The following is a 26373-nucleotide window of genomic DNA, read 5'->3' as shown; positions in this document are numbered from 1 at the left end:
TTTATTGTTTTAACATTATTTATTTATAAGTAAAATATATGTAATTTCTTATACTTAATTTATAGAATATAAAGTACATACTCTATATATAAAGAGTATACTTTATATTTAGCACACAATTTTCTACATTTTTGTATAAAAAACACTATGGTTTTCTAAACAACATCTACTATTTATAATATATTTAATTAAGCATGTATTATTTATGTATACAATATAGAAAAGGGGAAGAGAACTTAAATTTATAAATATAATTAATAATTTGTTTATGAATTGGTTAATTATTACGATTATTATTTATTAAAGTAATCAGAAGGCGTCCTTCTCAGAGATGATGGCAAGTTACTAAGTGGTTCGTGGATGAGCGTAGAAAGAGTATTTGTTGCCTACAAAGACTAAAAACATAAGTAGAAAAAAAAAGAAACGAAACTAATGCTTCTTGTTAGAGAATGATTGAGATGATTGAATGGATGATTGATTCTACTGAAATTCTTGGTTTTAATTTATTAATTGCTATTATTTTTTATTATTTGTAATTTTGTTGATTGAGTTGAACGCAAAGATGTTGATGATGATGACGAATACGTATTAAATTTATTATTAGATTGTAATGAACGTTGGGTGGTTTCAGGACTTAAGTCGGGCGTTAAAGGTGGTATTTCGCCACGAAATGGTACAACTTGGGGAGTACTTCTTATTAATTGTTGTAATTTAGAAAGGCCTTGTCTACCGTTGCCATTAAAAAGTCGTGGTGACGAAGTATCATCTCTTTCAGTATCCAATTTAGGCGGCAACACCAATGAGCTATCGATTACCGATTTACCATCAAATGTTATTACAGAACCACTTGGTATATTAGCATGTGGTATTTTACGATTATCGGGTGGTAAATAATAGGTATCGATGCGTTCAGCAGCTTGGGCTTCGGGTTGATCTAAATCGAATAAATATTCATCATCGTCTTCTTCTCTAGCGTTGTCATTGTCATTGTTTTCTCCCATTTCCTTTGAATTATCGCTATCGAATTCAATATCATCTAAATTGGATTTATCATTTTTATTAATTTTGTTTAATTTCAAGACAACTTCGGCGGGAGTGGTTGATTTCACTTTAGGTTCCTCTTTTGTAGTGGATGTAGCTATAAGCTTAAGTTTTGTTTCAGATTGAAAGCCCTCCATATCTAGATATTCATCAGATGGGTAAAGTTCCTTAATTTCTTTAATTATAACTTTATTTTGTTTTGTGGTCAATTGTTTTTGAGTTGTAGACTCTTCAAGATTATTTTGTACATTTTCCTCTTTATAATCCCCACTTTTGTTGTCATCCTGTTCAGTTGATTCATTAAGTATATCTTCTAATGAGGCATTTCTCAACTTGGCAGCTTCTGGTAGATTCAAAGTTGACTTTAACATTGAGCTGATTGGTTTGTTATATACAAAGTCCTTAAGATTGTTAGTCGCCATACTCTGTACAACTGGGGTATTATACATATTTTGTGCGTCCGATGTTTTGCGTATTATTATGGTTGCGTTTGTGCTGTCTGGTGGAGATGGTATAAACATGGGCTCAAAGTTTTGAGTTTGGGTCTGCTGTTGAGACGTTAAGAATAGAGTATCAGTTTCCATTGCTTCATCAATTTCTAAGCCTGGATCTTCGCGACGGCTTGCAATTTGTTCTACTACTTCGGGAGGTGGCATGGGACCATCCTGCCTTAGTATTGGTTTAAAACCACTTTCAACAACCACTGTATCGGGCTTAAAACCTTCATTTACGGCTGGCTTCATGGTGGCTAGTTCAGCGGCGGTAGGTTCTTCTTTAATTTCCTGCATATCGAAAGGTTCTTTGAAAACTCCCACAGGACTTAAACCGTTTATTGTTTTAGCAGTTGTTGTGGACGTTTCATGAGATTTTATGTTGTCAACCGCTATTTTTATGGGCTTATTTTTCAATTTATCTAGTGAGTTTTTATTATTATATATGGGTTTTGTGAGACTTCCCTGTGGCATTAAATCAGCGTAGGGCACTGGTATTATAGGTTTCTTTAGCATATGTATGAGGTTGTCTGTTTTACGCATGTTATTCAATTCGGTTGGTTGACCCAATAGAAGAACAGAAGCCGCCAACGGTTGCAATGGAAATGGCTTATCTTTGATGAAAGGTCTCAATAAAGTGGGTACAGGCTTGCGATAGTGATTAACAATAACTGAAGGTTGTGGTACTGGACCACTCAGTCCTGGAGGATGTCTTGGTAATTGTTGTGGCAATATGGGTTTAGAGGCGGGAACCTTTTTGATGGGTCCTGGATATGGACGACGACCTGGCAACTTAACTGGATGGAAAAGAGGTGCGTTAAATGGTGGCCTTAAATATTCAGACAGCCCTATTGGTTTCTGTGAATTCTTTAAAGGTAAATTATTGGTTAGATTGTTGGTAGTATGATGGTGTGGCTGTGCCAAATGATAATGGATGTTGTTATATGGTGTGTTTAAATGTGATTGTAAGTGAGTGGCTAATAAGACTGGTGATTGTCTATTGTTAGGATGTGGTAATGAGAGTGATTGCGAGAGTGAAGATGTGGATTGTAATGAATCTAAAAATTGTTGTAAATTAGTTTCGCCATGCAGAGTTTCTGGCGGATTTGTTGATATATGCGGTTGCTGTGGTGGCACCAACGGATGTGACGAACCGGCTTGAGACGTCTTTGAGGCATCATGTGTAGAGGACGAGGGGGATGGGGCACTAGTACCCAAGGAAGGACTAACGTTAGCACTGTTTGTGTTGCTGTTGACTATATAGTTGTTGGCCAAACCTTGATTTACTAACCCACTTGCCTGTTGGTGTTGTTGTTGCTTTTGCCTCAATATGCTATCCTCGAGAGCCTCAGCAGCTCGGATCCCATCTGAAATCAATTTAGTAATTTCCGTTGATTTTGTTATTTCAAAAGTTAATTTCGGCGGAGTTCCGTTCATATTGTGATTCTTAATTAAATCTGTTTGGTGCTTTAACAAAAAATTATCGTTGGGGCTGACCTTTGTTTCATGACGTAAAGATGCTTCTGCTGCTACATCATCTTCTTCCTGAACAGCTACGGGTGCCGGCACGCGTACTGCATGTTTTTCCGAGGCTGCAAAACGGGCGTCATCACACGTATCATGCACATGAATCTTCCAACCAAGATAACGATGCGTAAAGCAGTGATAGTAAACAGTATCGGGTGTGTTTTGATCTGGCTTCCAGGTAATAACACCAGGCTCACCGGGATCACATTTCAATGTTAAGGTACGTTGATAGGCTCCAAACGATTGGTAGTCATCTGCTGGTGGTCCATCAATATCGGGAGTCCAATTACACAAACGACCCACACCGGTGGGAGTAATTTGTCCTGAACGTGATCTGTGTACACCAGCAAATATGCGTATATTCTAAGGAGGGGAACGGCTTAAATGAAAGGAAAAATCTTCTTTAAATTACAGACGTACCTTCTTTTCTTCTTCACGTTTATGTTCATAACCACCGATAGGATCGTCAGTTATGTAGAATGGATGATATTTGGCGGGTACATCAGGATTATTGCCACCTTCTACAACGAAAGTATAAGTCTTTCCACGAACAACGTGAATCTCAGGAATCAATAGACCATTAATGAACCATGATATACCCCAACCAACATGACCTACAAAAGTTATTCAAGTAATAGAGAATAAAGTTGAAAATAAGGTGCGAAATTTGAATGTATACCTGTAATAGCTGAATAACCATGTTTACCACCAGTAGGACCCATTTGAGCATAGAATACACCGTCTTCTGGTTCATAACACTGAATAGCGGGAATATCCCAGGCACCATTTTCATTTATAACTGGTTTAGGAGTAGGCACTGGACGTCTTTGTGCTAATCTTGTGTTAGTAGTCTCTTGACGTCTATTTGCTCCCTGCAAAGCTTGTGCCCTATTATTGTCATAGAATTCTTCTTCGGGTACACCATCTCCTCTCGAAGGTTTCGAGGCAGGAGGATAACCTTTGCCTGATTGTTGATTTTGTGGCTGCTCCTCATCATCATCATCGTCGTCATCTGGACCAGGTTTTTGACCTTCAGGTGTTGGACAATTCCATGTTGGCTGTCTTCCGAAATCAATATAATGTGTACGTTTATTAAAATGCGAATGGAATGAGGTTTCTTTGCGTTCATTCAATGGACCAATACCCCAGACAATGGCTTCAAAACCATTTCTAGCAATGGGTAAATCTAATCTATCTGTTGCATTCAACGATCTTTGATAGGTGACAATGGAATAACCATTTACCATGGCAGCATTAAGTAAACGTATAGAATTCGTATTATCATCGATATTTACATCGGGACAACTGCCGCGTTTACCCGAACATTGAGATTTACCTTCCAAAAAGTAATCGACGGCATAACCTTTACCAGTTGCCCTATCTACCCAACTGACGGCCACATCAGAACCAATCATAACACTGCGATCCTTGTCCGGTGAAATACCGAATGCCATATATTCATTATCATCTAAAATAAAGATAAAAGGGAATTGTAACTTATGGCTAATGTAATTAAACTAGAAAAATACTTTTTAGATCTTTTTCAAATATCGTACTAACAGAGTTGTTAAAATAGTTTTAAGCATTTTTGTTCGTACAATAAAGTGTTGAAATGTTTCGTTTAATTAAATTTTTAAATGTTTTGAAAAGAAATAATTAAGTTTGATTAAGTAAACAATTCACAATAAGATCTTTCACAATTTTCATTTCTAACATGATTGATGTTGGCAACAACGTACAATCTTTTATGGAAATCAAGACCAATTGTAACGAATCGGTCATTAAAAGCTGCTGGTTTTACGTACGAACTTACGTACATAAAATTAATTGTCATGCAATTTGTTTATAAATTGAGGTTGTTTAATCTAAAATAAAAAATGCTGTTTAAAGTAGCATGGATTTTATGAGAGTTTGTGTCTCAATCACTGTGTTACTAACATCCAAATGCCACCAGTTGCTTGGCAAGTTAGCCTGGTTTTTATAAATACTTACACCATTCCTTATGCCCCGATTATTTATATAAAAGTTACGGTGATTTGATTTATCTGCACATAGTCTTAGAGTGGAGTAAGTACATCATGTCACACTCACCATTATGAAGTTCAATAAACGGAGTAAATTGTTGTAAGTAACACGCTTAGGAATGTTGTTTTCAAGTTTGTTTTTATTTTTTTTTGTGGACACAACTCGTATATATCTTTGAACATAACAGATAACTAGATACTTAAATTTGTGACCATAATTATAGAGATTGAATTATTTTTCTCTCAAAAGTATGGAGTCGCTTTTGCAACATGATGTTATAAAACTTTCATTAACGAGTTTTTCGCATAACATGTATCATTCAATAAAGCAATATATGCATGCAACTTGTTGCATGTACCATTTTTACGAAAGAAATTGTTAGAATTTGTGTAGTATTTATAAAAGATTATTATTAATATGTTAAATTTACATTTAAATGGAGGTAATGCGTCTGTAGAATAATAACAATCTAAAAATTTAGAAATGACATGAGACTTCAAGATTACTCGCTGATTTCAGACTACTAACGTTAGTAAGTTACTTAAAATATTTGTGTCTCGAGCAAATAAATCCGCCGATATATCTAAAATTTTGCGTTCAATATTGGCCTAAAGCTCTTCTAACGTTTTAAGCTTGTTGGTATAGACTAGCGAATTAATGTGACCCCAAAGAAATATGTTTAAAGATGTTAAATCGCATGACCATCCGTCATGGCATAGGCTGATGTTTCAAATTGTGAAAGTATTGCGAAGTCAATTTTAATCTCATTTAAGAAATATTCAAAACAAAATGCATTTTTTTAACGAAAAACCTTTATCTATGGAAACGGTCGCTTTCAATAATCCCATTGCAATTTTCAAGGGGTCTGATATCTGATATCAAGGCTTTGAAATAATCTCAAGTATCAAATAACTCCAGCGATAGAATTAGTACGATTCGGTACTGCTGGTCACAGATACGATACTTTCTTAAAATTCCAAAAATAGCAATCAGTCTTTTAGATTTTCATCCTAGACAGTACGTTATTCCGTTGTCGGTTAGATTCTAAAACCTTAGCATATGTGTTGTTTCAAAATTATCGCCAAGATGCATAGATATAATCTTATCCGTACGTTTATTGAAATGCGAATGGAATGAGGTTTTTTGTTTCAGAATTCCACGAAATTCGCTTTCAAAAGTTGGGTGTGAGTAAATCGCAAATTAGGAAAACTATTCTCAGGAAATTTATCCCATTGTGACGGCGTTGAAATTATTCGTTCTTAATTTGAGCGTTCTTTTTATATCTTTGATCCCAAAGAGATCTGCCCATTACTTCTAACTGTAATTCTGCAATGACTGTTGCCTATAAGAATTCTTGGAGAATTTATATCAAGGGTCAAGAGGGTTAAGGTAGTTTTCCTTGGAAAACTGTGCCAGAGCATTTTAGACATTCCGCAAGCGGTGATATAGGATCATTCCGATTTTTCTGCCGCCCATTCGTCGATTGTGTTCGATAAAGTATTAATCTTTGTTATAGTCTGATCCTAGATATGTTTCGCCGTTATTGGTCAAATTTTAACAAATGCGACACATTCCTTTTGAAAATGTTAACGTTTGGGAAATACTTTATGGTAATAAATATAAACGGGAACCTTATAGATACATATGTTTTTCAAAGAACAAAGGCATTTTATGGACGTAAATCTAAGACCAATCTTGGGTGTATAACTTAAAAATGCGGGATTCACAGCTTATGGTGTTCTTTTAAACCCACTTCTTTGTCTTAATTCTTTGCAAACTGAAGCTTATCGTAAATGTTTTCCATCAGTTTCAATGTACCGGAGATAGTTTGTGACTGACTGACGGACAAAACATTGATAACCCAGGCTACCCAAAAACTAGTTTGAAGGCCAAGAATTAGATACATAAGTCCAAGTAGATTGTTGTCAAACTTAACAAGAGCTAGCAAAATCATTGAGAGCTGCTAAAGCAGCACTTTTAAAATGTTTGCGAGTGGCAGGATTCATCAAAAACTGCGAACGATACAAATTGTAGTCGATAGTCCTTGAAAATTGTTTTGCGCCGAACCATTACTTAATAACCGAAAGCGTAAAAGATCGTATGAGTTGCCCGAGCAACCAGCCGAATTAACATTATAGCCAAATATACATGACGCTATCCATCTCAAAAATGCTCAGTATTTGATGCGACCAAAAGCTGAAACTTGGCCAGATTATCACAGGCAACCTATACCGAGTGCAACTGATTCGTTTGGAGTAATCAATGGCCGAAAACGCTGCCAATATGAAGTCAGGAATGCGCATCATATGCAGAAGGGAGAAGGTTATAGGGAACTTCTATCAAATGCAACTGTTCCGTTTGCGAGCGTAAAATAGTACATCGTTACAACGCTCTATCGCATGTTGCAATACCTGTGAAAAACTATTTAGAAAAAAGTTGTGGGAAAGTTTTTCTCATGGTCCAGACCTTGCGTTGATCGATGCAGAAAGATCTCCCTGGGATACGCTTCACTTTAGAAAAGGTCTTGGCTTAAAAGATGAGCAATTCTTTTGGCGTGGATATGTTGTCAGAAGATTGGAAAGAGGCCATGGACAATACTTTGAGTAAACTTAAAAATGCGGAAAACTCCCACTTTTGTATTTGGGAGTCTCGATCTCGTATTCAGCGTAATTTCTTAACGCTGAATATACATATGTATATCAAATGAAAGGTATTACGTAAACCTTTCAAATATTTCAAAAAAAAATCTTCAAAAGCGCTTTTAAAAAAAAAAAGTCGTTTATATAAAAAAGTTTAAAAAAAGCAAAACTTACCTAATTTTGCCACCAATTGTACGACGATACTATCACCAGCCATTGCCCAGCGTACTTCGAAAGCCTTATCATCATATAAGACTTCACAATTAAGTTTTGACTATAAAAATTAATTAAAATATTTAATACACAAAAACCATTTAACATAAATTAATTCAACAAATTAATAAAACAAACAAAATTTTTGTTTATTAAAAACCAACCTGTTTTAAACATTATAATTAGAGAAATAAGAAAACGAAAAACAAAATTTTAATAATTTGAAAGTTAATTAATTTAATTTAATTAAATTTAAATTACAGAAATAAAATGCAAAGCGTTTATTTATAAAACAGTTAATGTGAGTGTTTTTAACAAGTTAACCTTGACAATGAGTGTTAAATGACAAAAATAATAAACATTTAAAAATGATATAATAAGGAAACTTAAGAAAAAAACCAAAAACCATAAATATTTACCAAAAACCTTCCCAATTTTTGTAAGATTTTTTTTCAAAATGTAATTAAATGTTTGTGTTATGTACTTAATTATTAATATTGTTGTAGTTGTTTTTGTTGTGTTTTTGAATAATTTTTTTTTATATATATAAAATTTTTTTATTATAACATGAAAATATACATACAAAATGAAAAATGTTCTTTTTGAAATATAAAAAATTTTGTATTTTTTTTGAAATTTAAGAAAAGAAAATATTTCGAAAAAGATTGAGCGAAAAAAAGACAACAAAAAGAATGTTTAAGGAGCAGTTAGTAAGAACAGGAGGCTGATGGTTGGCTCTGGATACGGGTAAATTTTTCACACAAACAGGCAGTATAAGCAAAAAAAAAAAAAAAAGCATACATAAACCTATTTCCACATAAATTTTCATTTGCCATAATATTAATTCCTTTACACAACATATTTCACTTTGTATCTATATTTTAAAGAATAAAAAAATTTATATATAAAAAAATAATATTCAAACACAATTTTTCTTTTTGATTAAAATATTGTTTAAACATAAACAAAATTTTATTTATAAAAAAATTCATTAACTTAAATAGAAAAAAAACTTATAAAAAAATATATAAATTAAACAAATAAAAACAAAATTTCACAGAATTGGCCGAAATTTTTTTTCTTTTTTTTTTACTTTTTGTGTTTACAAATAAATTTAAATTTCAGTTAAGAAACAAGTTAAGACTTAAATGAAAGAGAGAGAAGAGTAGAGTCCATACAATTGTCCAACTCACAATCGGCATTGTAGCGTTGTATGTCGTAATTTTTTTATTATAGTTTTATTTTTGTTTTAAAAAAACAAACCTATAATAAATTAATTATGACATACAACAATAGAACTCTAATTGTGAACTGGACAAATATTTAACAAAATTTTCAAGTAAATAGGGAAGTTGTATCTATGGAAAAAGAGAGTTTGCAGAGCGATTAAACTCTCAATTGTTTAAGAACATATTGTGTCTTGCTATTACTGTCTTCATCTGTGGGAATGTGAAATTTTGATCCCGTTTAAACAATGGGTTTCCGATTTCAGTTCGAGCTTTCCCCTCTTTTTTTATATGTTTCGTTCTTTTTACAATCGTGTAAAGTTGTGGAAGTGATGTACTGTTGCGGGAAGCACAAGCAGACTGAGGCATCACTAAGGGTATCAATGGCTTTTTTGATGAAAATAGGTCAACATTGGTGAAATATCAGACAAAACTTTTCCCCAAAGATTCTTGATTAAGTCTTAGGTTTTATGGGAGATATAGAAGTAGATACTAAAAATTATTCAGAAAGAAAACCGATCCCCGATAGATAGATAGATTAGATGGAGTTTTATCAGATCAGATGTAAACAAATACGGAACGTTTTTTCGTCTTCAGACATCATTTTTCCGTCGTAGGTTTTATATGATGGGCAGATGATAAAACTGAGGTAGACTTGAAAAACAACCGATCCACTATATTATAGAGTAAAGCTTTGCACTCTCCTACTCTTTGGGATCTACGCTCTTGAACGAAGTTTCGTTTTCAATCGTCCAAAACGTGGAAAGTTAAAGAAATTCTAATGTATATATATTTGTCATGGGCGATATAGAAGTAGATACTAAAAATCAGGCAGACTTGAAAGAGAACCCATCCGGTATATTATATTGGTGCCAAGGTGTTATAGCATAGAGCCTTGCATACTCTTTACAATCTTCGCTCTTGGACAAACTCTACAATTGAGTTTGCATCAGGCAGTCTTGAAATACATCCATTCTGTTAGATTATGTGTTGCGGGGATCTTCACTCTTGGACGAAGCGGATCGATTGATCGGTGTTTCGTTCTCAACGTTCAGACGTTGAAAGTTAAAGAAACTCTTAAATTGAGTTCGTAATACAATTTAATTGTGCAATCCTGTACACTTTCTGAAATCTTTTAGAAATCGAAATAAATTTAACGATGTCCGTCTGTCTGTACGAATGTCGAAATTCCGTGGTATCTTTGGAATACAAATCTTAAATAATTCTATCAGTCATGATTTTGAGAAGTTTGTAAAATGTGGTTGCAAGTTTGATTGTTTTAATGTTGCCTGGAAACTACATTTTGCTTAAAGAGACTTTCTGACCATTCCTATCCGTTAGATTATATTGGTATCAAGGTGTAACGAATTAGAGCTTTCCATATACTTTGGGATCTTTAGAATCATCGCTCTTTGACGAAGTAGATCGATTGATCGGTATTTTGTTCTCAACGTCTTAGTGCATTAACTGACATTTCAAATGATTTTTGTAGTTGAAACGAAGTATATATTGATAATCAGACAGACATTAAGGACATTTGATCCTTTAGATTATATTAGTGCAGAGTTGTTATTGGCTACAGCATTGCATACTCTTTGGGATCTTTGCTCTTGTACGTAGTGGATCGATAGATCGGTGTTTCGCTCTCAACATTCAAACGTGGAAAGTTAAGAACTATGTATTCGAGATATATCCGAAAATATATTATTTGCGCATAATTTTGAAAGTTTGAAATTGTAAATGTAAAACTTCCCTTATTGTGAAATATTGTATTGATACTACCACTTCTCTATCATTTAAGTCTAAATTATTTTTTTTTAATTCTTTTAATATAAAAAATGAAATAAATATTTAAATAGTATAAAAACAATGGATATTATAATATAATATTTAAGCACTTAAAATTATATAATTAAAATTATGAAAAATGAATGTTTACAATTACAGCATTAATAATTTGCTTCGTGTGTTTTTTTTTTGTTCACCAATTATTTTTCTTTTAACTACATACATACATATTTTGCTTGATGAATGGAATTTTTTTGCAATTAAACATTTTTATCTTATGTTTAACATTTTCATTCTTATGTTAACAAAACTCTAATTAACTTTTTCTCTACGTATTTGTTGTTTGATTACTGATTTCATTTAAATGCTTTTTTTACTTAGTTATATCTACACATCTAAATTATTGAGTATAGAATTTATATGTTTTTTTACCTGAGGACTAATACCCAACATTTTAAGAGAGGGTGGGACATTCAAATTTTTCGGTATACGAACATGACCAAAGTCGACAGTGAATGCTTCACACCAAACACCAAAATGACCAATATCGAAAATGGTCAAATCATCGGGTAGGGTGAGTACAATGGTCTTGCGATCATAACGTCTTAAGGGATCTTCTTTGCCATTCTCATCGGGTATACGCAAGCCATTGGGTGAGGGACGATCACCTTGACCAACCCAAAATTTGGCATCTATAGCGATTAATAATACATAATATTTGTCATACATAAAGAAAAATTTAAGATTTTCAGCCTTAAATTAAAAACCTACCGGGAGCTTCACCATCATAGCTAAAATTTGGCACTAATAAGGTTTGGGCATCGACTATAACAATATTATCGGATTTAACATCATGTACACCATTTAAATTGTTAATTTTTTGCGGCCGGGGAAAATCCAAATTACTGGGTATGGTGACATCACCAAAATTAACAGCAAATTCATCACACCATACCGAAAACCATTTAATGTCTTTAAGACTAATGCCTTCGGGTAAGGATAAGGTTATATCCTTGTTTCTATAGCGGCGGGTTAAAGCAGCAGCGCCTCCTCTTTCGTCACGCAAACGATAAGCTCCCTCATTGCTGGGTTTGTTGGTATTGCCCACATAGAAATAGGCAGCTGTAAGAGAATGTTTAGCATTATAATTAAAGCAATTGTTATATATATTTTCTTTTGTTAAAAAAAATTTGTGCGCGGGTTTTTTTTATACCCTTCACTTTAAGTTTGTTCATTCCGTTTGTAATTTCTACCTACAGACTTACTTATAACATACATATACATATATTTTCAGAAGGCTCCAAATTTTCGGGAAGTTTTATATATAAAATTAGCAAAATTGGTCCAATAATATTTAAAATGTTGTTCAAATTAATGAATGTTGTTCAAATCTGAAGGTCCCAGATAACTTCAGGATCCAAATCTTGAGTAATTCTATTAGACATGCTTTTGAGAAGTTTGTTATTTAGAATCGGTCCATAAATATTTAAAATGTTAGTTGAAATAAATGTTCTGAAGGTCCTAGATAACTTCAGGATCCAATTCTTGAATAATTCATCGGACATGTTTTCAAGAAGTTTTGCTTTTTAGAATCGGTCCATAAGTATTTAAAATGCTAGTTGAAATCAATTTTTTGAAGGTCCCAGGTAACTTTAGAATCCAAATTTTGAGTAATTTTACCAGACGTGTTTTCGAGAAGCTAGGTCCCCGATAACTTCAGGATCCAAATCTTGAATAATTCTATCGGACATGCTTTTGAGAAGTTTACTATTAAGAATCGGTCCATAAATATTTAAACTGCTAGTTGAAAGCAATTTTCTGAAGGCCCATGATAATTTCAGGATACTATTCTTCGGACATGTTTTCAAGAAGTTTGCTATTTAAGAATCGGCCCATAAATGTTTAAAATGTCAGTTGAAATCAATTTTTTAAAGGCCTCGTAGATGTTTTATCAGAAAGGCTTTCGAGAAGTTTGCTATTTAGATGTCAATTCTGAGAAACCCCAAGTTTTTACTAGAATTTTGAAAATATTTCTACTGCTACATAAGCAATATGTATATCAAATGGTATACATTATGTCTAGAAAAAAAAACTATGTATTGAATTAAAAAAAAATAAATAAAAATATTCTAAAAAAATTTTAATATTTTTAAAATTTTTTTTGTATAAAAATATATATTCATGAAGGGTATTTCATATTCGGCATAGCCGAATTTAACACAATTATTAAATATTTTATTTTCAATATTACCTGGTGCTTCACCATCGTAGTTAAATTTTTTCACAAATATTGTTCTCGAATCAACTGCGTAAACATCGCCGGAAACACCATGATGTAAGCGCTTTAATGAACCAATTTTTGTACCAAAATATGGAAATGAAGCATTTGTAAATGGGATCACTAAAAAAATATGAAACAAAAAAATAAATAAATAAACAAAAACACACACAGTGAATGTTTAAATTACAAAATACGTAAACAAATTTTAAATAGCTCCTCTAACTAATAATAAAAATAAAAAATCTAATTTATTAACATTAATTATTGTGTTATTTTGTTATATAAATATGTTTGTATGTAGTTAAAAACAAAAGACTTAAAACTCAAACTTGTTTTCGTAACATTTCGTACCCAAATAGATTTCTTAATAAGATTTTAGTTTCTTCTTTTTTTCTAGAAACATCTTAATCTTTTTATTTATTTTTTTAGGAGTGGAGAGAGAATTTATCATCTATAAATATTTATAAAAATTTAAATTGGTTTCATTTTATAAATAATATTGTTCTATAAATTTTGAATATTTTGCATAAACTACAGCAGTTTATAACGGTTTATTTGATTTATGGTATAAACGTATTATAAAAACTCAAAATATTGCAATTTTATTTTTATTATAATTTTTTATATAGTGATTCTTTAAAACGCTTTTATTAATATATTAGTTTTTTGTTTGTGTTTTACGTATTTTTTATGGTTATTTTTTATAATATTTTTAGCCATAATAATTTTGTGTTTCTTAGTAAAATTAATTGTGCAAATTTAATTCAAATGACTTCCTTTATTGTTGCTTTTTAAATTTAATATTCTTGGAAAAAAACTTATATTAAGTTAATAAAATGTAAAATTATAGCTTTACTCAGCGATATTTGTATACTAAATTCTATTATAATTAGCATTAATTTCTTAATTATTGTGTTTTTAATTAAACCTTAAATGTTGTCATACAAGCCTTCTTTCTGAACGTCACATGGATGCTTGAATTTCAAAACATTTGAGATCTGTGTTTACGAATATGAATATACTTTTTTAAACTTTTGACGTATAGGGAACAGTTGTTCCAAAAGTTAAAAAAGTATTTTATTCCAAATAGAGTTTTATTTTCAGTTGATAGCTAAACTAACCCATTATTTACAAACTAAACTAAGTCATCTTAGAATATGCTAGCTCTGCATGCTTAAAAGTATATGTGATGTATAGTTCTCCTTAAACAATGTCTTTGAAGGGAATTGTACTCTCGACCTCCGGTCTGACAGACTAAAACAGAACAGTACTAACTTACCGGAGGCAAACGTGTTCTATGTATGTAAATTTTTAAATTTTGTATATATAATTTTAAAACGTTTATTTTCCCTCTGTGTATACATATATCGATAAACATCTCGAATCTTGACGCGATGTGAAGGCTTAAATGAAACATTGCTGTTATAGCAATCCCGGGGAATAGAGGTGTTTCTTATAACTCTACTCTTCCAGGACTATATACTGATGGTGATCAAATGTATCCTCGGTCTTCGAATGATTTGACATGGAATCGAATCAGAGAACCACATAATCTGGTACCACGGGAACAGGTAGACCACAGGGTAGAATTTCGGTCTTTGTCTTGTTCCGGTTATTGGAGATTCCTTCGAGGTGCATGTGGTGGATGTAGTTTACACCCAAAGTCTCGGGAAGAGAATGTTTGTTAAAAGATTGATATACGGTAAAGTCTATAATTCTGGATAAGTTCCGTGCTGTTGGCAAGACAACAGATACCCCACAGAGGAGTGACTGTAGGACTTTGCGTTGGAAATGAGTTGGTGTTAAGTGTATATGAAAGTGTATAGGATCCGTATACCTATAGATAGATTTTCTTATGTGTTAGATGAATTAGAAGTGTGCTGGGTTGAATGGTGATGGATGTAAGGTGAATGTTTTTAGGGACAAAAAAATTGGTGAACAAATTCATTTAAAAGTAAAGTATGTACAAAGGAAAATGGGAGTTACTAAAATATATTTGCAATAAATTAATGCACAATCCGCTAAAATTAAAATAACCTTGAATTTAATTATAAAAATCAAAATACATTTTTCAAATTGCAACATTATGCAAATGTCTACAGAAAACCCAACAATCTATGATGGTAAATTTTATTTGCAAACAAAGCTTTTTATATTCCACCCACAAAATTGCCAATAAAAGAAATAATCAATAAAAAACGACCATATTAGAGTGTTAAATATGCAACTCATTAAAATTTAAAGTTGCAATAGCCTTTACCTTGTTCACAAAAATTTAAATCAGAGATTGTAACATACTTTTTTCAAAACCCATTTTATTGGAAATAAAAACACACACACTGACACACAAACAACATCCAGTCACAAACATATTAATAAATTGCTTAAAAAGTCAGATAAAACCAATATAATTTTTATAATCAATTGGTCGCAATCAAACACAAGAAAATTAATATTATTATTAATAAAACAAGTAAGAATTTATAGTCGGACGTGACCGAACATATGATACCCTACATTACTGAGTATGTTGAGAATATTGATTATTTTTTTCAAATTAAATATAATGAAATATTTAATTTTTTTTACCTTAATTACAAAATATTTTACCAATTTATTCAGTATAGACTAGACTATAGACTAGACTATAGACTAGACTATAGACTAGACTATAGACTAGACTAGACTAGACTATAGACTAGACTATAGACTAGACTATAGACTAGACTATAGACTAGACTATAGACTAGACTATAGACTAGACTATAGACTAGACTATAGACTAGACTATAGACTAGACTATAGACTAGACTATAGACTAGACTATAGACTAGACTATAGACTAGACTATAGACTAGACTATAGACTAGACTATAGACTAGACTAGACTATAGACTAGACTATAGACTAGACTATAGACTAGACTATAGACTAGACTAGACTAGACTAGACTAGACTATAGACTAGACTAGACTATAGACTAGACTAGACTATAGACTAGACTATAGACTAGACTATAGACTAGACTATAGACTAGACTATAGACTAGACTATAGACTAGACTAGACTAGACTAGACTAGACTAGACTAGACTAGACTATAGACTAGACTAGACTATAGACTAGACTAGACTAGACTATAGACTAGACTATAGACTAGACTATAGACTAGACTATAGACTAGACTATAGACTAGACTATAGACTAGACTATAGACTAGACTATAGACTAGACTATAGACTAGACTATAGACTAGACTATAGACTAGACTATAGACTGGACTATAGACTAGACTATAGACTAGACTATAGACTAGACTATAGACTAGACTATAGACTAGACTATAGACTAGACTATAGACTAGACTATAGACTAGACTATAGACTAGACTATAGACTAGACTATAGACTAGACTATAGACTAGACTATAGACTAGACTATAGACTAGACTATAGACTAGACTATAGACTAGACTATAGACTAGACTATAGACTAGACTATAGACTAGACTATAGACTAGACTATAGACTAGACTATAGACTAGACTATAGACTAGACTATAGACTAGACTATAGACTAGACTATAGACTAGACTATAGACTAGACTATAGACTAGACTATAGACTAGACTATAGACTAGACTATAGACTAGACTATAGACTAGACTATAGACTAGACTATAGACTAGACTATAGACTAGACTATAGACTAGACTATAGACTAGACTATAGACTAGACTATAGACTAGACTATAGACTAGACTATAGACTAGACTATAGACTGAATTTTCCATGTCTGGATGTAGGGTACAAAAATAAATTGTTGAAAAAAATTCAGTTTATATAAAATACCAATAAAATAACTTTAAAAACAATTTGCAAACTTTAAAAATAAAATAAATAAAAAAAAATTACAAAACGAGTTTTTTTGAAAAAAAAAAACTAAAAAACAAAATATCAATTTGCCACTGAATGAACAATAAAATGAAGGTAGTTTTGAAAATAAATTTAATATATTGCAGGCAGTGAGTTTTAATTTGAATTTATTTAAAAATTGCACAAATTCAAAGACATTCTCTTAACCAAAGTATAACCTCTTAACTATATATTCGAAAAAAAATCATATCTATCTATGTAAATTAAGTATTTAAAAAACAAGACCAACGCACTAAGAAAAAAATTAAATGTCAACGTGGCCGGCATATTGAACTTCTTGTCTTGTTGACTGTGGAAAATACTAAGATCAATGTTCCGATTTATTATCTAATTTACATATTATCATACATAAATATATAATCGTATTTATTTATTATTTGCGTAGTCATATTTAATTTGAATAATTTATTTAAAAATTTATTTTTAAGATGTTTGCGTTTATTTTTGAAAACTTCTACCAAAAATAATTAACTGTAATCAAAAATTGATTTTAAATACAATTTACGTCTTTCCTTAATTGACTCATAATTTTTGATTGTACACTAAGAAAAATTCTAATAAGAAGGATATAAGTAAATTTACTTTATATTCATAATTAATAAACAAATTCTTTAAAAATGTTAAAAAATTTTAAACTATGAACAAATATCTTTGTATATAAAAAAGTCGTTTAGCTTGGAAACTGCAGCATGTTAAAATCTCAAATTTGTATGAATAAGGCTATTAAGGACAAAAATGGGCGGACTAGCAATAGTGGGCATGGTTATTAGAGTTAAAGTCGTCAAATTTAGCAGGCTTTAGGTCCTCGAATGTTCAACTTATGAATTAAGTCCTAAAATTGTTTATTTGCTATACTATTACGGATAAATTATGAATATTTAGAGAAAATACCGTTCAGATTTTCAATAGTATGATTTTATTTATATTTTTATTAAGTTATCCACGTACATTTGGTATAACTAGTACTCTATGTAAAGAACTGTTGAGTTAAAATCTTTTTTGTCAACAGGATCGAACTTATCCCGAAATATAGATTTCAACTAACATTATCTTCCCGCGAGTTTGGGCTTAAACCCCAGCTACCCCGTGCACACTGAAGGGACCTCTCCAACAACCGGGACAAGACAAAGTCCGAAACTTTGACCTGTGGGAAAGGCCGATGATATATTTGACCCCTAATGTTTATAGTTCTGGGAGACTAGTGGTATTAGTAGCACTACTTTTTTCCAGGATTGCAGTCACCCCAAGACGAGGGAGTAGATAGATTTTCTGAGTCCTCTGACGATAATGGTACTTCAATGCTTATTATTGATTATATGAAAAGTCACACACGTACAAACATGTTCATAAATCCAGAAGTCTGATCTCTTTGTAATACCCACAACACATAATGTCTCAAATAGGACATGTATATGTTCCTATAGGGTTCAACATTGAACTAATCAGATTCAGGAATGAAATTTCCCTAAAATTTCTGAAAATATTTTGTATTTCTTATCCTTTAGTCAGCTGAGATAAGATATAGGAAGAGTTTGACCATTTCTCCTTTGTTGTCATTATGAAAACTTCTACAAAAGTCATTCAAAGGTATGATTTATTACCCAAATTTTCGATGAAATGTTATTTGTGGAACCATACTTTTAAATTATCGAAATACTAAGAGATTGAATATTAGAGAATTTGAATGTCTCTAAATTGTTTATACTTTTGACCTACACCAGTGAATATGTTAACAATATCATTAAGACTTATATAAAACTAAGTTTTGCCGATTGATGGAGTGATACAAGAACATTTAACATATTTATGAGCTCAAATACGGTTGTATGGGGGCTATGCGAAATAATGTACCGATTTTAACCATTTTCAAAAGGCTTCTTCCTTGGGTCAAAAAAATGTTCCAAATTTTATCAAATTATCTTGAAAATTGCGACATGTAGCCTGTCCACAAGGTTTACATGGACACACAGACGGATAGACAGACATACGAACAGACGGACATAGCTAAATCGACTCGGAAAACGATTCTGAGCCGATATAAAAACTTTAAAATTTTTAAAATTTTATATATTAAAAAAGAAAAAAATATAAGAAGTTGATCTTAAATAAAAGAAAATACTTCTATTTTTTTTTTTTTTTTTTTGAAACCTCATGATTTAGAGATCATTTTAACAACTTTTTAAAATGGTCAAATATGAAGTTGTTTAAAAATAATTATTTTATTGTACAAATTATAATTACATTCATACTCTAAGTGTAAAATATTTTTTTTTAAATAATTTACAATAAACAATTAGCACATCACATTTTCATTTGATTTATGAATTTATTTATTTAAAAACCATTAATTATAAATCTATTTAAATAATGAGTATTTTAATTAAAAAAATAAATTGTTTATTTTTTATTTATATAGCTGTAAATGTATGCGAATTTTTTGTTAAAATATTTTTATTTTCATAGAGGTAAACTTCCAAGAAAAAATTAAAAAAAAAAATAAATAAATTTTTAATATTTACATTTATTCGAATACAAAGTTGTTGGGTTTTTTAAAGAACCGGAATTTGAATATGTAAAAATTTTCAAATGTTTTTTTTTTTTTTTTTTTAACATTTTCAATAAGTCATGGTCAAAAACTTACATATAAATGCAACATATATTCTTATATAATTAATTTTAATAAAATTTATTACAACTAGACAAAATAAAAACTTTATTAAAATGAATCATTTGGCATTTAGTTAAATGAATTTTGACTATAAATAACATATAAAATTATAAAATTATTTTTGTTATTTATGTATTTCTGTAATTTGAAAGTGTATTTGATTTATCTTAAAAGGAGTTAAATTCACTATAACGAATGTCATGTAATAAAATGTAAACAAAATTAAATGAATTGAAGTCAAATTCTAACATTTTACTTGAATAGATGATTGTTTTTTTTTTGTTCGATTTTACTAACTGAGATTTTTTTTAGATAATCTGTATGTTTGTAGAAAGTTTAAAAAATTTAATTAACCCTCAAATAGTTTTTTTTTTTGAGTTAATGTATTTTTTTGAAGGTAAAAAATAGTAAATTATTTAGTTAATTTACTTTTGATTTACGATATGAACATTAAAATTGTTTTAATTAGAAAAGTAATAAATTATAGCTTTTAATGGGGATATAACTCTTTTTCACTTAAAAAATATACAATATTGAGTAACTACTATAAATTTTGTGTAATGGGTTCGAGTCGAATGGTATAGTATTAGGATTGAAATATCTCAATAATTAGGGGGAAGTTTTCTAAAATGTCTGGAAAGTTATTGACTAGACTTTAGACAAAAAGTGCAATATCAAACTACTACAGGGAGTTCAGCGTACATGCTGCTTGGGTATAAGTGGTGCCATGTGTACTACTTCAACCAAGGCTCTGGAAACGTTGCTAGATATTCTAGCCATTGAAATATATAAGATATGAGGCGGCGCTTACAGCCGAACGGCTCTTTACTTTAGGTGAACTGGCCAAAAGCGGTTATAGGACACGTCATCAATGTATACTGGACACATTGGAAGGTTATACACAATCATCGGACGTGCCTGATCGTATACCAGACACAGAATATGTTGGAAACTTTGAAACGCTGATCCCAGAAAGAATGTCTTGGTCAAGCGGAACATTAGAGCAAACACCAGTAGGAATCCGTTGTTACACGGCTCTAAATTGGGGGACAAAGTGGGGCTAGGGTTCTATATTGAAGATCCAGAAACAGAAATATACCACCGTTTAACAAATCATAACACAAGTTTCCAGGCAGAAGTACGAGCAATAACGGAATGCGTAAATTGGATTAGAATAAATATGGCGCCCACAGCGCTTAATATATTTACCGATAGCCACAAGGCAATTAGGGCGATATCAGGCGATAGAACAAAATCTAAGACCGTATTGGATTGTAAAAAAGTTTTAACTGAATACTCTCCCAGAGGTAAGGTTCCAGCCCACTCGGAAGTAGTCAGTAACGAAAGGGCGAATGTAATAGCTTTAAAAGGTAGGGAGCTAGAGGCAGTTAACCTGACAAACGCGAAACCATTCGACGCAAAAAAAGCTGAACTAAAAATATGGGTGAGAGAATCCCATAAGGCCTCTTGGAAATATAATAATTCAAATAATTCAATAATTAAATTAGGTCCCCTTTTTTTCATGATAAGGAGCGCACAACAGGCCCGATAGTGGCCTAGGTGTATTTCTTCGGATTTGATGTAATATACATCCTCCTATCAACCTACCTACCTATTGACTAGACTAAGAACTAGTCTAGGGGCTATTCTATGGACTAGCCTATTGGCAAGTGTATTGACTATCAACTAATGTATTGATCCACATATGGACTAGTCTATGGGGTCTTCTATAGACTAGTGAATAGAATAGTCCATGGACTAGTCAATAAAATAGTAGATTAGCTTATGAACTATTGTATGACTAGTCTATGGACCATAATATGGACTAGTCTATGGATCAATATATGAACTAGTCAGAGTATCAGTCTGCGTACTAATCTATGGTCCTGTTTGCAGACTAATCTATGGACAATTCTATGGGCAAGTCTATGGACTAGTCTACTGACTATTCTATGAACCAGTCTATGGACGATTTGAATGAACTTTAACTTGCGTAAAGTGGAAGTGTTAAAGTTTTGTAATGCCCATTTACAATTTCGTTTAAAGACGATTTGAAAAATCGTTTAAATATTTAGCAAAATCGTGATTGATTCTTTATAATTCTTTTCGCAAACGAAATTTATTTTTTATTGGTAAAAATTAAAATTTATTTTATTCTGGAGCACTCCTTTTACGCTGAGAGTTCTATCAACTCCATTGGAGATATTAAAAACAACAATTCTAATTGTGTTTCTTTTTATCACAAAAAACACGTAAATTTTAACAAAAAACTAAAAAAATGCATTTATTATTCGAAATAAATCAATCATACTCAAACGAAAACGACATAAACTCATCAAAACGTTAGTTTTTTTTATTTTTCAAAATTTATTGCGTTTGTATGAAGAAAGAAGGTCTTTTTTAAATTATATCAAGGAAAATTCATTTGAAATGGTGATAAGTTCAAAAATTAATAAATTTGCATAAAAATTGTATATTGTATAAATCTCGGCATGTCGAATGGAAAAAAACTATTAAATCAAAAAACACAAACACACGATAAAGAAATAAAACATAATTAAGGTTATAAAAATCGAAACGAGTATGGGTCTTAAGTCTTTTGTTTTCTTTCAGTTTTTTTCTTAACACCAAATACATAAAACTTATTTATACATATTAATGTTTGCAGCTTAAGTCTTTTGTTTTTTTATGTTAAGATTTTTTTTGTTTTAACACAGCTGTTAAAATTTATGGCGTAAATTGTTTGTTTTTTTTTTTTTTGTTTCATTATTGCAAAATTTATAATAATTTTGCTAATTTGTCAATTAATTCATTAATTTAAAATTTACTTACAACTTAAACAGATTAATCCATATACATAAAGCATTTTTGGGCTTAAAAGCGGATGCAGCATATTTTTAAATGCTTTTTTTAATTGAACTATTTTTTTTTTTTTTTTGAGTTATTTAAATTAAGGCCGTTTCTGACCGTTATTTGGTAATAATGCACTCAACTATAAGAAAATTCAAAAGAAATTTTTTAAATAAATATTTTTGTTATTATTATTTTGTCAAACTATTTTGCTTTCAAGGACTTTGACAATTATCCTTGTGGGATTTATATATCTTTTATGTATTTTTTTTTTCTTAAATTTCTTACATTCACTTCTTGTGTTAGATTTTGCAACACAGACAAAAACTAAATCACTACTTTTTATTTCAACTTTATCCAGCGTTTTATTTTTTTAATTTTCTACTTTTCCACGAGAGCTTATTTTTTCGTTAATCAACCGATCACTGTGAACACCCAAACCGTACTAACTATTTAAATGCCAACTTTATAATAACTTGGCTTTACAGATGCTGGCTGGCTGACTGTTGACTGTTGTTGGCTGCCTGACTGGCTGTTTGCTTGGTTGGCTGTTTAGTTGTTTTGTTTTATTTGTTTGTTGCTTGATATAAGTAGTGTTGACTGGTCTGGACATCATATAAGTAGTAACCCCCACCACACCACAACAAATGTTGTTTCTTGTTTTCTCAAGACACCATTTCTTTCAAAAGCCTCAACAACAATAATAATACCAACAACGGCAGCAGCAGCGACAGCAAAATACTGCCAACAAACTAATACTTAGTTTAATGAATAAGGGGAGTTTAGTATTTATATTATGGATCTGGATCCATGTTGTAAATTAAGTCTGAAATACAAATCGTATTTTGTTGGATAATCTTTGATCGAGTATGACTTATTCTGAAACAAATAGAAAATTTTTGGTTGTAATGTCTTCTTATTGGAGCTAAGAAAGGTACCTCTTATATAAGTAGACTTCTCAAGTATATCATATGCTATTTGTTTCACCTATATTGGCGGTAAATTTGCCAACGTCTCCCGATTGTAGACCTGAGGGATATCTTCTCAATTCTTTTCGTTTCCATATCTACATCACACGAGGCATGCAAGAGATTGTGACATCCATGGAAATCAACGGAAAATATGCGACGTATGGCAAGTTTACTCTGTCTGTCGAAGTTCATAACATACAGTTTAGCTAATAAAAAAATCTTTAATCATTGGTCCATAGTGGTCGGGTTTTTGAGGTACAAGGCGAGTCAATGTTCTTTGTTCAATTTTCGCACTTTCAGCTTTAGTAGAAACAGACACGCATCGCACGACATTCAGAACCGCGATTGTTATTCTAGCAAACCAGAGTCAAGATGTTTTGAAGTCACGGTGAATGCTTTATTTCGGCTAAAACATATTATAGAGTTAAATTTGCAATATATCCCAAATGACAGTAATATAGAGGAAAATAATATTTGGAGAATATTTGGAATCTACAATGTCGAGAATCTCGACTTTCCGAATAAGGTATGCCTTATTTCCCATAGACATTATAAATTGCAAGAGCTTGTTACCAAATACGCAAAGATGATAAACTGGGTAAAGTAATTACACCTCCAAATAGTGAAATTTTGACTATTAAACGAAAGTGAAACATGATTTACGACCAACATGACAATACCGAAGTTCCAACACGCAGACGAACAAGTTTCTGCATATAATGCTGCGAAGTTTGGCCAAGTACTAAAGAGACACTAATATTATCATAAATATATGAACATGAAGGTGTACTCAGGGAAGTACAGAACGTGACCGTCCAGGGAAAACATACCGACTGAGAACCGCAATGGAATAAGGAAAACTAACCAAGTCATGTGAAGAGGCAACTATAAGTTTTAAAATAACTTTCGGTAGTCCAAGAGTGAAAAGCTGAAGATGATCGAAAAGATCAAATTGAGTCAATCCCGGACACTCTGAAGAATGTATCGCATTCTCTTTCATCATCTTAGGCAAAGGAAACCAGATCTCACGAGGAGAGAGAAGTGAAAAGAAAAATGCTTTCTCTCAAAACTAAGACATACAAAAGAACCTGGGATGAATCGGATTATTTTTCATCATCTGAAGCAAATGGAACCAAATCTCTCGATGAGAGAGAACTGAGAAGAAAAAAACCTTCTCAAAAGAACCTCCAGTGACAATTTTATGAGTAGGATGACAAAGAATCTCTCAATCTCTAAAGTAAAGAGGAGAGAGAACTGAGAAGAAAAAAGCTTTCTCAAAAGAACCTCCAATGACAATTTTACGAGTGTGTTGTCAAATGGCATATTGAATTCATTCTCAATCTCTGGAGTAATGAGAATCAGATTTTCAAAAGAAGTTGAATATTGAGAACAGACCCAAATCCAATCAAGCTATTGTGAAGACGACCACATTGTCCTCAAAGCAAAAGAAGAAAAAAGAGATGAGAGCCGCCATCTTACGTCAAAGTAGTCAAGAGAAGACATTAGCTTAAAGGTGTCTTTAGTCAGAATCTCTGAAGCAAATTAAATCAGATGTTCCGAGGAGCTTAATACTGAGAAGAGGCAGAAAAAGAAAAGATCTTCCTGTTTGCAAATATGTATATTGTCTTAGCCAAAACTATCAAAAACTCGGTAATGGGTTGTACTTCCAAAACCACTTACTTTTCAATGACTGTTACTTATAATCTGCATTACTTAGAAGTACTCTAGTAATGATTTTCTTATAAACTGATATAGAAGAACTTTAAGAATTGTGTTTTACAAAATAGAAAACAAAATTAAATTTGTATATGAAAACCATTATTTCACGCTAATTAAAATCGCTAAGCAGTGGTGCAGTGAGTAGAACAGTTGACTGACCAACCTAAGTCCCTGGTTCTTATTCTAGCTGTCTCTTTTTATTATTAAAAAATAAAACAACTTACTGAACAACTTCTTTATAAGAGAAATTGCAAGGTCTTCTTTAACCTATTTGTAAGCGAGCGTGGAAGTACTTGCCTCCAATGACATCACCGTGTTAAAATAATGACTTAAAATGCTAATGAAGAAGTAGTGAAAATTGGTTTTATTAGCTTTTTAACTCATTACTTTTCAATGTAAGTTTTTTCTGGGTATCTTTCTCAAAGCAGTCTCCAGGCAGACGAACCAACGCGTAAGAAGTGACTAGATACTGAAAAGTGAAAAGAGGAGCCTTCAACTTACGCAAAGTAGCCAATAGAATGCACTGGAATGATTCCCGCTATGCCATTCATGTCGTTATCCCAATGGCCAATAGACCAGTAAAGTAAGTTAAAAGATCGGGTTAATAAATTTGTCATTAGACCACGCAATCGTTTCTAAGGGTTAACAACCAATAGAGAATAGGCCTAAACACCGTTACTCTGAAAATAAATTGATTAAATTTTCAGAAACTGCGAAACATTTTTGGTTGTTGATAACACTTTGCAAGAAAGTCGAAACCCAGAGGCCAAATTATACTTTTCTAAACGATTTAGCTCAGCTAAACCCAAATCTGACAACCGATTTTACAAAATAAAGGTGTCTTGGAGCTGATAATTTCAAAATTATATTCAAAACTTTTTTTTCAGTCAAGACAAGATATCTCGAAAATATAATGTGAAGGAAAAAATCATATAACTTTTATAATTCCAATTGTCGAAGGATCAGTAAATCTATAAAAAACATTATCTTTATGATCCAT

At 31.6% G+C, this 26373-nt stretch overlaps 2 protein-coding genes across 2 annotated transcripts; both read right to left on the bottom strand.

Moving 5' to 3' along the window:
- Positions 1-3023, bottom strand: LOC119605925 (protein Skeletor, isoforms D/E-like). Its single transcript, XM_037959277.1, has one exon. The coding sequence runs from the start codon at positions 2967-2969 to the stop codon at positions 507-509; it is 2463 nt and encodes an 820-aa protein (XP_037815205.1). The 5' UTR covers positions 2970-3023; the 3' UTR covers positions 1-506.
- LOC119605926 (protein Skeletor, isoforms B/C) lies at positions 2611-23245 on the bottom strand. The gene is made up of 10 exons (XM_037959278.1): positions 22972-23245; positions 22666-22825; positions 13202-13351; positions 11722-12072; positions 11383-11642; positions 7898-7997; positions 3739-4527; positions 3480-3673; positions 3030-3422; positions 2611-2899 (listed from the first exon to the last, which is right to left on the bottom strand). The coding sequence occupies exons 2-10, from the start codon at positions 22724-22726 to the stop codon at positions 2858-2860; spliced, it is 2340 nt and encodes a 779-aa protein (XP_037815206.1). The 5' UTR covers positions 22727-22825; positions 22972-23245; the 3' UTR covers positions 2611-2857.
- Positions 23246-26373: the final 3128 nt, after the last annotated feature.

This window comes from Lucilia sericata, unplaced genomic scaffold (genome assembly GCF_015586225.1).
Source record: "Lucilia sericata isolate MDLA Ls3-8-SP2 unplaced genomic scaffold, ASM1558622v1 Contig000532F_arrow, whole genome shotgun sequence".
Lineage (NCBI taxonomy): Eukaryota > Metazoa > Arthropoda > Insecta > Diptera > Calliphoridae > Lucilia > Lucilia sericata.
The sequence above is the reverse complement of the archived record's forward strand: the minus strand, read 5'-3'. Positions and strand labels throughout refer to the sequence as shown.